At 41.1% G+C, this 13,650-nt stretch overlaps 1 protein-coding gene across 5 annotated transcripts in view; it reads right to left on the bottom strand.

Moving 5' to 3' along the window:
* The window catches only part of ZNF529 (zinc finger protein 529), a 59,287-nt gene that overhangs the window by 43,917 nt on the left and 1,720 nt on the right, over positions 1-13,650 (bottom strand). For all 5 annotated transcript variants that reach the window (XM_063801559.1, XM_016935789.4, XM_063801558.1 and 2 more), the window contains exon 2: positions 1,104-1,190. In XM_063801559.1, coding sequence (XP_063657629.1) covers positions 1,104-1,176 — 73 coding nt within the window. In that variant the 5' untranslated portion in view covers positions 1,177-1,190. The remainder of the gene's footprint in view (positions 1-1,103; positions 1,191-13,650) is intronic.

Genomic DNA, 13,650 nt, shown 5'->3' with positions numbered 1-13,650 from the left:
TCTGCCCTGTTCCCTAAGTGTATGTTTGCACCCCACACCTCTGTCATCCTTGTTCTGAAATGAGTGCTATTCCACCTCAGGAACATACTGATGACCCCCAGCACTGTGAAAATCAGAACAGTGAATGGCAAGATTCAAAGGGGCCATGACAAATATTAGGGAAATGGAAAAGTAGAATGAGATCCATCCATTGTGGATCAAACCTAACAGACAATGGCAGCAAGAAGTGGGGAGAGAAGAGAAACTTTCTCTGAAGTCTTGCCTATTCTGTGCCTCCAACAATATGCCCCTTCCCCATACCTTGCCCAACGAATCTCTTCAATTGTATCCTTTGTAATATCCTTTATAATAAACCAGCAAACATAAGTGTTTCCCTGAGTTCTGTGAGCACTTCAGCAAATTAATTGAACCCAAAGAGGGGGTTGTGAGAACCCCATCTTTTTTTTTTTCTTTTTTTTTTTAAGACAGGATCACGCTCTGTCGCCCAGGCTGGAGTGCAATGGCACAGATCACTGCTCACTGTAACCTTGAATTCCTGGGCTCAAGTGAGCCTTTCACCTCAGCCTCCCAAGTAGCTAGGACTACACAGGCTTGTACCTCCAGGCACAGCTAATTTTACTTTTTATTTTCTTGAGACAGGTCTCACTCTGTTGCCCAGGCTGGTCTTGAACTCTTGGCCTCAAGTGATCCTCCAGCCATGAGCCACTGTAAATGTCTGGGAATGCCAACTTGAAGCCCAGCTGGTCAGAAGTTCTAGAGGCCCAGACTTGCAACTGGTGTCTGAAGGGATGGCAGTCTTGGGGACTAAGCCCTCAACCTGAGGGATCTGATGCTATTTCCAGGCAGATAGTGTCAGAATTAAATTGGAGGATACGCAGTTAGAACTGATTGCTTGCTTGCTGGTAGGGGGAAATCCCCACATATCTGGGGGTCATTGAAGTCTTTGGTGTTGACTCTTACTGTGTTTGTTGTTTTCATGTGAGAGCAGAGGAAAAGCAAGGAAATGTTTTCCTCTGGTCAGTTTTCCAGACCAGTCTTTACAGAAACACACACAGAGCTTCAAACAACACTACACTTACACAGCCCTAAAAGTTAGTAAGTACCTCTTTCAGTTCTGCACTCCAAGCACTTCAATGATTTCAGCCTTACTGTAGTCCTGGTGTTGATTTTTAACATCCACCTCTCAGCAACTGGCAAAAAAAAAAAAAAGACAAAAAAATCAGTGAAGATATATGGATTATCAACCAATTTGATAAAATTAATATTTTGCACAATAATGCACCTAACAACTGTAAAATACATGTCCTTTTCAAGTGCACATGTTATATTCAAGACAGACCACATACTAGGCCATAAAAAAAGCATCCGTGAATTTCAAAGGATCAAAATCATACACAATGTGTTCTTCGGTCAAATGAAATTAGGAATCACTGACAATGAAGTACCTAGAAAACCCACAAATGTTTGGAAATTAAACACACTTCTATATAATCCATAGGTTAAAGAAGAAATCAAAGGGAAAATGAAAATAGTTTGAACTAACTGATAATGAAAATGCACCATATAAAAATTTGTGGGGCCAGGCATGGTGGCTCATATGTATAATCCCAGCACTTTGGGAGGCCAAGGCGGGTGAATCGCTTGAGCTCAGGAGTTTCAGACCAGCCTAGGCAACAGGGTGAAACGTCGTATCTACAAAATACAAAAATTAACAGGATGTGGTGGTGTGCAATTGCATGGCTGTGGTCCCAGCTATGTGGGAGGCTGAGGCAGGAGGATCGCTTGAGCCCGGGAAGTCGAGGTTGCAGTGAGCCATGATCGCACCACTACACTCCAGCCCAGGTGGCAGAGTGAGACTTTACCTCAAAAATAAATAAGTAAATACATAAATAAATAAAAAGAAAATTTGTGGAATGGAGTTAAAGTAGGGATTCTGGATTTAAATGCTTATATTAGAAGAGAAGGCCTAGAATCAATAACTACAGGTTGTACTTTAAAAGGCTAGAAAAGGAAAAGCAGAGTAAACCCTCGGTACCCAGAAGAAAGGAAATAAGATGAGAGAAAAAAATAAATGAAATAGATATATAATTAGCCAAACTAAAAGTGAATTCTCTGAAAAATCAACAAAATTGATAAAACCTTGGGTGGGCATGATGGCTCATGCCTGTAATCCCAGTACTTTGGGAGGCCGAGGCAGGCAGATCACCTAAAGTCAGGAGTTTGGAACCAGCCTGGCCAACATGGTGAAACCCCATCTCTACTAAAAATACAAAAATTAGCCAGGCATGGTGGCATGCGCCTGTAGTCCCAGCTACTCTGGAGGCTGAGGGAGGAGAATCACCTGAACCTGGGAGGTGGAGGTTGCAGTGAGCTGAGATAGTGCCACTGCACTCTAGACTTGGCAACAGAGCAAGACTCCGTCTCAAAAAAAAAAAAAAAAAAAAGTTGATAAAAACCTTAGCTAGAATTATCAATTTAAAAACTGCAAAGACAAATTACATGAAAGAACTTATCACTAAGGAGCATTTTAGATATTAGAAGTCTAACAGAATTATTATTGCAAGGCCAAGGTGGGCAGATCATGAGGTCAAGAGATTGAGACCATCCTCCCAACATGGTGAAACCCCATCTCTACTAAAAATACAAAAATTAGCTGGGCATGGTGGTGTGCGCCTATAGTCCCAGCTACTCGGGAGGCTGAGGCAGGAGAATCGCTGGAACCCAGGAGGCAGAGGTTGCAGTGAGCCAAGATTGTGCCACTGTACTCCAGCCTGGTGACAGAGTGAGACTCTGTCTCAAAAAAAAAAAAGAAAATAATTATTATAGACAACTTAAGTCAACAAATTTGAGAATTCAGATGAAATGGACAAAATTTCTAAAAATATATATATAACTTACTGAAACACACAAGATGAAACAGATACATTAAGGAAATTGAGGCCAGACGCAGTGGCTCACACCTGTAATCCCAGCACTTTGGGAGGCCGAGGCGGGCGGATCACAAGGTCAGGAGATCGAGACCATCCTGGCTAACACGGTGAAACCCCGTCTCTACTAAGAAATACAAAAAAATCAGCCGGGCGTGGTGGCGGGCACCTGTAGTCCCCGCTACTCAGGAGGCTGAGGCTGGATAATGGTGTGAACCCGGGAGGCGGAGCTTGCAGTGACCCAAGATCATGCTACTGCACTCCAGCCTGGGCGACAGAGCGAAACTCCATCTCAAAAAAAAAAAAAAAAAAAAGGAAATTTAATTTATTACATCAAAAAAAGAAATCTCCAGACCTAGATGGTTTTGCCAGATAATTCAACCAGAAATTTAAGGAACAAATAATACCAATCTTACACAGACTTTTCCAGAAAATAGGGAAGGAGAGGACAGTTCATTTTTTGAGGCCAGTACTACCCTAATACCAAAACCTGATAAAGATATTACAAGGAAAGAAATGACAGACCAAAAACCTCATGCAAAAATTCTTAAGACAATGGTAGCAAATTTGGCTGGGCATAGCAGCTCGTGCCTATAATCCCAGCACTTTGGGAGGCCATAGCGGGTGGATCACTTAAGGTCGGGAGTTGGGAGACCAGACTGGCCGACATGGTGAAACCCTGTCTCTACTAAAAATACAGAAAAAAAAAAAAAAATTAGCCAGGCATGGCAGTGCATGCGTGTACTCCCAGTTACTTGGGAGGCTGAGGTGGGAGGATCACTTGAACCCGGGAGGCGGAGGTTGCAGTAAGCCGAGATCATGCCACTGCACTGCAGCCTGGGCAACAGAGCAAGACTTTGTCTCAAAAAAAAAAAAAAAAAAAAAAAAGAAAGGCCTGGCACAGTGGCTCACACCTGTAATCCTAGCACTTTGAGAGGCCAAGGCGGGCGGACTGCCTGAGCTCAGGAGTTCAAGACCACCCTGGGCAACATGGTGAAACTCCGTCTCCACTAAAATACAAAAAACTAGCTGGGCGTGGTGACACGTGCCTGTAGTCCCAGATACTCGGGAAGCTGAAGCAAGAGAATCGCTTGAACCTGGGAGGTGGAGGTTGCAGTGAGCCGAGATCACACCACTGCAATCCAGCCTGGGCAACAAAGCAAGACTCTGTCTCCAAAAAAAAAAAAAAAAGAAAGAAAGAAAAAAGAAAATGGTAGCAAATTTAATCTAGAAATATGTAAAAAGGTTACAAAATAAACCACTAATACAAGATTTAACAAAAAAGAAAAAGAGAAATAGAAAATGCTGAGCTAGAAGCAGTTGGGTTGGCTGGGAGGCAGGATTCCATGTAGGCCAATGACATTTTGAAATGGCATTGTTTTCTGCTTAACAGTTTTAAAAATCAATTTTATTCATATTAGTTGAATAAAGGAGAAAAAAATATGATCACTTTAGTATACAAAAAATTATCGGACAAAATACAATATCCCTTCATGATGAAAACTCTCAGCAAGCTAGAAGTAGATGAGAACTTGTTCAATTCAATAGTCTATGAAAACTTCCAGCTATAATATAGTGATGAAATATTAAATACAATCCTCCTATGATAAGAAAGGCAACAATGCCTATCTATGACTACTAATGCAAGTCCTAGCGATTACAATAAGGCAACAAAATAAATGAAACCTATAAATACCGGCAAAGAAGAAAACTTCCTCTGTAGATGACTCAAGTATTTACTTAAAAATCCTAAAGAGTAGATTCTTTTTTCTTTTTATAGATAGGGTCTCAGTCTGTCACCCAGGCTGGAGTTCAGTGGCGCGATCACCGCTCACTGCACCCTCGACCTCCCCAGCTCAGGTGATTCTCCCACCTCAGCCTCCAGAGTACCTGGGACTACAGGCATGCGCCACCTCACCTGGCTAATTTTTTATAGAGATGGAGTTTCCACCATGTTGCCCAGGCTACTCTTGAACTCCAGGGCTCAAGCGATCTGCCTGCCTCGGCCTCCCAAAGTGCTGGGATTTCAGGCATGAGCCACTGTGCCTGGATAGGTCCCAATCTATAATCGAATGAAATCAGCTTCTTTTAATCATCCATCCACCATCTTTTGGACGGTCCAATACCTCTTCAAGAGCTTTCATTTTACTGTTCCGAAAAAAAAGGGCTGAACCGATAGTGGATGCTAAATATTAATGGGAAAATAGAGGGATCCATTAGGAGAATCTTGGGCTGTTTGGCATCATCACTCACTGGAACTGGGGACAACTTCTTAGATCTCTGTTACATAGGACATTTCAAGATAAGATAATGTTTACGTGATCTAAAATATGACTGTGTTTAAGAAGTAGAGACAAACAGTTCACCAAAACCATGGCTAAAAATGGTTAAGAACTTGTCAGTCTTCCTCAGGGGTCCTCTCTTTGCAGAAGCACTGAGACCACAGAGGCAAGAGCTGGGGAAGGAAAACTGCCCATGAGATGAGATGTGCCTCTCAGCTTCCAAAATCGGGGAGGTAAGAGGGATTCTGGACAAAATGAAACCCTGCACCCACAAGGAGTCCAGCAGACAGATGTAGACACCAAGCAGACATCCTCATAATCTAAAAGTAGGGTCCAGACAGCAAGTTTCTGGCCCATCCCCCACTCTGCTAATGCTGACCTGGACCTAAAATTAAGCCACTCAACCCTATCTTGAGATAACAGAGGGAGAAAATGCTCCCTCCATTTGACTTTCTAGGGTTGCAAAGGGATGACACCATCCACACCAGAACTGCATGAATGGCATCAGGAATGATCAGAGACCATAAATTCCAGTGAGACCAATAACACCATTTCTGGTCCTGCATGCTCTTCCAAACTTTGCCACTAACCCCTTCAAGAGGTACAGTCTATTTCCCTTTCTCTTGAAATTGGGTAGGCCTTTGGTACTCCCTTGATAAACAGAATACAACAGAAATGACACTGTGTATCTAACAAGGCTAGGTTAAAAAAGGCAACAGAACTTCATCCTAATCTCTCTCAAGATGCCCCCCATGGAATCCAGCCATCATGCTGTGAGGAATCCAAGCAGCTACATAGAAAGGCCACAACTAGATATTCCAGCTGTAGTCAGCTGAAGCTCCAGCCAACAGCCAACATCAACCACCACGCGTGAAAACGAGCAAGTCTTCAGATGATTCCGACTCCCAACCTTCAAGCCACCTCAGCTGAAGCCAAGTAGAGCAGAGACTAGCTGTCCCCCAATGCTCTAATATGCAGATTCATAATTAAAAAGAATGTTATTGTTCTAAGCCACGAAGTTTTGGGGTGGTTTGTCATGCAGCAACTGGAACTGCCTGATCACACCACACACACAAAAGCAGAAAACAATGCCATTTCAAAATGGCATTGGGCCACATGGAATCCTGCCTCCCAGCCAACCCAACTGCTTCTAGCTCAGCACTTCCTATTTCTTTTTTCTTTTTTCTTTTTTTTGAGATGGAGTCTTGCTCTGTTACCCGGGCTGGAGTGCAGTGGTGCAATATCGGCTCACTGCAACCTCCGCCTCCTGGGTTCAAGTGATTCTCCTGCCTCAGCCTCCTGAGTAGCTGGGATTACAGGCATGCACCACCACGCCTGGCTGATTTTTGTATTTTTAATAGAGACGGGGTTTCACCGTGTTGGTCACGATGGTCTCGAACTCCTGATTTTGTGATCCACGCACCTTGGCCTGCCAAAGTGCTGGGATTACAGGCGTGAGCCACCATGCCCGGCCTCCTATTTCTCAATCACAATCACTACACAACTTCCTTCAGTAGCATTGGTCACTACCTCTTTTCTCAGTATCCAAGTTGAAGAAGAGTGAATTTATGACCTCTGCAGCTTGACAATATTTACAAAGAACTCTCTTGAGAAGTGCTTTATAAACCTTGTCACTTAATCCTCATTGCAGCTCTATAATTTAATACATTATTTCCATTCAACAGAGCAAGACACAAAAGGTAAAGAAAGCAAGTAAGCCAGGTGCAGTGACTCATGCCTGTAACCCCAGCACTTTGGGAGGCCAAGGTGGGAGGATTGAGGCCAAGAGTTCGCGATCAGCCTAGACAACATAGCAAGACCCTGTCCCTACAACAAAACATTAAAAAATTAGCCAGGTGTGGTAGTGTGCATCTGTAGTCCTAGCTTCTTGGAGGTTGAGCTACTTGAACACCTGAGCCCAGGAGTTTGAGACTGCAGTGAGCCATGATTGTGCCACTGCACTCCAGCCTGGATGACAGAGCAAGAGTCTGTCTCAAAAAACAAAAAACAAAGAGGGCAAGTAATTTGCCTAAATTTCAATAAGTGTCAGACTTATATTCTCTAGTTGGATGTAGCATATACCTACAATATACATATAATATTGTCTAGTTGGAGATAGCATATATCTACATTATACATATCTATATAGAAGTATAAATAAATATATATGGTACTATATCTAGTTGGATACAGTATTCTATATATGTCAATTAGGTCATTTGCTCACCTCTATCATTAATAATTTCTAGTCTTCTTATTCTAACAGTTACTGAAAGGTGTGCTAAAATCCCCAATGATGACTGAATTTGTCTATTCATCCTTTCTCTTTTATTGACCTTTTTATATCCTGAAGCTCTTTTTTTTTTTTTTTTTTTTGAGACAGAGTCTCACTCTGTCACCCAGGCTGGAGTGGAATGGCATGGTCTTGGCTCACTGCAACCTCTGCCTCCTGGGTTCAAGAACCTCCCAGGTTCTCCTGCCTCAGCCTCCTGAGTAGCTGGGACTACAGGCGTGTGCCACCACACCTGGCTAATTTTTATATTTTTAGTAAAGACAGGGTTTCACTATGTTGGCCAGGGTGGTCTCGAACTCCTGACCTCGTGATCCACCTGCCTCAGCCTCCCAAGATGCTGGGATTACAGACGTGAGCCACCGCACCCAGCCTTGGGTATAAACTTTTATCATTATGAGCTGCCTCCATGTTATCTCTCATAATATTTTTGGCCTTAAACTCTATTTTTTTGACATAAATAAACATCAGCTTTTGTTGGTGTTTGCATTACCTCTTTCATACTTTTGCTTTCAACTTTTTTTTTCTTCTTTTTTTTGAGATGGAGTCTCACTCTGTCACCCAGGCTGGAGTACAGTGACTTGGTCTCAGCTCACCGCAGCCTCTGCCTCCCAGTTCAAGCAATTATCATGCTTCAGCCTCCAGAGTAGCTGGGATTATAGGTGTGTGTCACCACACCCAGGTAATTTTTTTTAATTTTTAGTAGAGATGGGGTTTTCACCACGTTGGCCATGCTGGCCTCGAACTCCTGACCTCAAGTGATCTGCCCGCCTCAGCCTCCCAAAGTGCTGGGATTACAGACGTGAGACCCCACGCCCAGCCTTGCTTTCAACTTTTCTATGTCATTATACTTAAAAGTGTGTTAGCTACTAAAAGCATATGGTTGATTTTGTTCTTTTCGTCCCTCGCTCTGTCACCCAAGCTGGAGTGCAGTGGCTCAATCACAGCTCACTGCAGTCTTGACTTCACAGGCTCAAGTGATCCTTCCGCCTCAGCCTCCTGAGTAGCTGGGATTATAGGCATGCATCACCACACTCAGCTAATTTTAATTTTTTGTAGAGATGGGGTCTCACTATGTTGCCCAGGCTGGTCTCAAACTCCTGAGCTCAGGCAATGCTCCCATCTCACCCCTCAAATGCTGGGATTATAGGCATGAGCAACTGTGCCCAGCCAATAGTTAATCTTTTTATTGTTTAGTCCAGTTTCATTAAATTTCTTTAATGTAATGTAAATTACTAATTTAATTACTACGTTGGAGGTAAGTTCATCAACATTTACTTCTATGTGTCCCCCTCTTTTTTTGCTGTTCTTTTATTCCCCCATTCTTACCTTTTATTTTATTGGTCAAATAATTTTATTATTCTAGTTTGCCATATTAGTTCATACTGTCATGCACTATTATTTTAGTTACCATAAAGATTATAATACTGTGCTTAACTTGTTACAACTAAAATTCTCATGCAGTCCTTCTGACAGCATAAGTACAACCACAGTGGAAATCTGTTTAGCAGTATCTACGAAAACTGAACATACATACATCATACAGTCCAGCAATTCTACCCCTGTTTATCTCCATAATGTCTGTGTGCAGGGGTGGGGGAGAGGATTAATACTTATGTGCATGTCTTTGTCCATATTTTGACAATAATGGTCATACTAGCAGTATTTCTATAGAAAAATTTGAAACAACTCAAATTTCCAACAATAGAACAGATAAATAATCTGTGCCACATCCTACAATGGAATACTACACAGCAAAAGGAAGGAACAGGTACCTGCTATATGGAACAACATGGATGAATTTTACACAGATATTGAGTAGAACATTATTTTACTTATGAGAAGTTAAAATAGGTAGATATTAAAAGGAGAGGTACATGAAGGAAATATTTTTATTCAGTGGGACCCCAGGAGACTGGATAAATTATCCAGATCCTACATTATTGCCTGAACAGGTAGATTTGAGCAGGCTGCAATCTGTTCACCCACCAAAAGCCCATGCCACATTCCTGTAGATATCTATACTTAAAATGACAAAGACACACGTTCCTAGAGGGTCTTGGAAGCAGGTATAAAGTTGGTCAGGTCACGAGAGCTGCACAGCCAGTACAAGGAATTGCCTGGGTAGGATTCAGCTTTGACTCTAGTAATAGCTGACTGGTTATGCATCCTTATATTAGCATTGCTTCTCTGTATTCTCTATGGTTTTCTTTTCATTTAAGACTACTTCTTGGCTGGGTGCAGTGGCTCATTCCTGTAATCCCAGCGCTTTGGGAGGCTGAGGGTGGAGGATCACTTGAGACCAGGAGTTCAAGACCAGCCTAGGCAACATAGTGAGACTCTGTGTCTACAATAGTAAAAAATATTAGCCGGGCCGAGTGACATGCGCACCTGTAGTCCCAGCTACTCAGGAGGCTGAGGTAGGAGGGTAGCTTGAGCCCAGGAGTTTGAGGCTACAGTGCGCCTTGATTGCACCACTGCAACCCAGCCTGGGTGACAGAGCAAGACCCTGTCTCTTAAAAAAAAAAAAAAAATGGTTGGGAGGTTATGTACAGTTGCAAATAAGAACAAAAGATGTGATTAAAACTTTCAATATGTTAATCTTAGCTCTGAAAGTTACTAATTCTGTGCTTTGACAAGTATTTTATTGGCATTAACTAGATTTCCTCATCAATAAAATTAGAAAAACAACAGCACCTTGTACCTCACAGAGTTGTCAGAATTAAGTGGAAAAAAAACTAACAACAAATCACTTCCATGGCACATAATAGGTACCTAAAAATCACCTAATAAATATCATCTATTTGTATTGATGATGAAAAGACTATGTCATGTCATATAATCTATTAGTATTAAAGAAAAGTGTCTTCTGTCCTTAACATGCTTTCTGAGGCCTGCTCTTTCTTATAAAGCTAATATCTTACAAAGCACAGCCTGCAAATGTAATTAGTCTTCACTAACAACATTACCCACAGATTTTTTCAAAAAGAAAAGGACAGCGGCTAGAGAGAAATCATTCGGCTTATAAACATAGCTCAGAGAGTCTGACCCAATTAGTTAACAAATTGAAAATATTAACCAAAGATCAGTCTTGTTCCTTGGCCAATCCAGTCTTTTATGCCTATTTGTAACTACTAACATCTAATTCTGTTATCAGAAATCATAAACCCATCCTCAGCAGTGTGATTTATATAACAAAGTCTCCTAAGACTTCTGGTCTTGAAAGATTAATGCTGTCTTGTGAAAGTTACCTAAATCTGTACAAATACATACATACATACATAATTCTGACTAGCTACCTTACTTAGCTGCCTACCTGTTCTCCTGGTAATTATGCATAAATTGATATGTATATAATTCTAAAAGATGTAAATACTCAGAATGTTTGTCAAATCAGTTGGGCATCAATGACACTTCCTTTTTATCCCTACACACGTGGAAGTCTAACAAAAGCATGACTGATTTGAATTTCTTTTTCAAGCTAAGAGTAGAGAGGTCTTCTCTCATTCAAATGACTAATTCATGTGAATCTTTCTGAAAAAAACAAGAACATATTAACATATCTACAAGGAAAAATTGAGAAGAATGTACACCAAAATATTAATAGTGAACATTTTCTAGATAATAAAACTATGAGTACTTACAACTTTCTATTTTATAAGTCAACTTAGGTTACTGAATTTTTTTCAATTAGACTGCATTAATTCCATCATCAGGAATGATAAAACCTAAAGCATTTTTCTAAAGAGCTGGGAGGGAAAGCTATCTTTTACTTATTAAGAAAACTGTGAGCAAACAGGCTGGCAAAATGACATAGAGCAGCACTAAAACCAAACTGACCAAAGTAAACAAGCCTACCAAGTCTTGCACATTCTTTTTTTTTTTGTTTCCTTTTTTGAGAAGGAGTGTCACTCTGTTGCCCAGGCTGGAGTGTGGTGGCATGATCTTGGCTCACTGCAACCTCCGCCTCCCTAGTTCAAGTGATTCTCCTGCCTCAGCCTCCCGAGTAGCTGGGATTACAGGCATGTGCCACCGTGCCCAGCTAATTATTCCATTTTTAGTAGAGACAGGGTTTCACCATGTTGGTCAGGCTAGTCTCGAACTCCTAACCTCAGGTGATCCACCCACCTCGGCCTCCCAAAGTTCCGGGATTACAGGCATGAACCACCGTGCCTGACCAAGTCTTGTACATTCTCTTCCCATATTTCATCAATGTACTGAGACATTTCCAATATTAAGATTTTTGTTCAGATGTGCAAAATTGAGGTAAGTGGCCCTTTCACACTGAATAAATACTGTTTGGGCCACAGTGGAGGCTTAACAAATATGGTTTTATCATTGCCTTTCTTTACTGAATGACCAGTTAATATAATCCTTGAAAAGCTGCTAATAAACGCCTATCATAGTTCAACTGATTTATAATTTAGCAATTCATTGTGTACTTTTGCTCACAAATATGAATGTTATATGATATTCCATCTTATATTTTTTATATTAGTATCTCCTATTTCTTATTATCTATGTAGTATTACATCACTTGGATGTAAACTGACTGACTTAATATTTACATAATACAGGAAATTGTTTTTGGACAAACTCCTCCTAAAGTTCATTTCCAGGTGTTATAGATCAGTGGTTCAAAACATTTTTGGGTTGTATATACCCTTAATACTCTCATAAAATTAGAGACTTTTGCCGAGGAAAAAATATGCATGAATAAAATAAACATACAATAATTAGGTATATAATTCCAAGGCAAATTATTCCAGGTGAAGTATCCCTGTTCTAGACAGAGCATATTTGTGAGCCACTGCACTTGAACTCCACAAATTTTTAATTGACCAAATTCAAAACTTTATTTATGGACACAAATTTGAATTGCATATAATTTTCACGTCATGAAATATTATTCTCCTTTTGATTTGTTGTCAACTATTGAAAAAGTTAAAATCAATCAGTTCACAAGCCATACAAAAATACAGGCTACAGGCTGGATTTGGCCCACAGGGCCATAGTTTGCAAACCCCTGTTCTAGACCCAGAGACCATTATACCATACTCACACAGTCTACACAGTTATGTGACTTGGGGGAAAAAAAAGAAAAAAACACCTGGCCAGGCACGGTGGCTCACGCCTGTAATCCCAGCACTTTGTGAGACTGAGGCAGGTGGATCACCTGAGGTGGGGGGAGTTCAGGACCAGCCTGATCAACATGGAGAAACCCCGTCTCTACTAAAAATACAAAACTAGCCAGGCATGGTGGCGCATGCCTGTAATCCCAGCTACTCGGGAGGCTGAGACAGGGGAATCGCTTGAACCCAGAAGGCGGAGGTTTCAGTGAGCCAAGATCGCACCATTGCACTCCAGCCTGGGCAACAAAAGTGAAACTCCGTCTCAAAAGAAAAAAAAAAAAAACACCTGATGTGGCCAAACCTCATGCAAGAACTAGCTGGTACCATATAAATATCCTAAGGTATCCCCTAGGAAAAACTTCCTGCCCTTCTTAACAGCTCTCTCTGCACATACTCTGCAATAATATTCTAACTCCTAAGGTCCTCTAAAACAAAAAAAGTTACTATAACCATTCAAACGATCTCCTATCTTGCTGTTTTTCCACTCATGTCTCTGAAGAAAATCTAAACTATCTAATGTGTAATTCTACCTAAGCAATTGGTCTCCTCCGTAACAAATAACCGTGTGAAGGAAGACTATTTCTATGTCATGAGAATGCTTAAACAAAAAGAGCACACAGGAGAAGTGAACATACTGTCAAGGTGTTATATGAAAATTAACTCTAGGAAGGGCATCTGATGAGGTACTGGAAAGAAGGAGATCTGTCTTCACAATGTCATCAGTAACTGGGAAGAGAAGGACTAGAGACTAGGTAAATAGATAAGTCACTATTTGGTGAGCATTTCAAATGAAGTTATTCCACATCCTGAAAAACAAAAATGCATTTCATAAAACAAAGAAAAAATTCAAAATGACCTCCAGCTTGGCTTTAAAATGTGCAACTACAATGCTTTTCTTCTCTCAGAGCTCTTCTCTTGGAATACAGCAAAATGTGGAAAGAAAGGGAATCACAATATACTCAGCCTTTCTTGGAGCCCAGACAGGCTAAATAAGAACACATTCTTCACCACCGGCAAGC

The sequence above is a fragment of the Pan troglodytes genome, chromosome 20 (assembly GCF_028858775.2).
Source record: "Pan troglodytes isolate AG18354 chromosome 20, NHGRI_mPanTro3-v2.0_pri, whole genome shotgun sequence".
In the NCBI taxonomy this organism is placed as follows: Eukaryota; Metazoa; Chordata; class Mammalia; order Primates; family Hominidae; genus Pan; species Pan troglodytes.
This window is presented reverse-complemented; position numbering and strand designations above follow the sequence as displayed.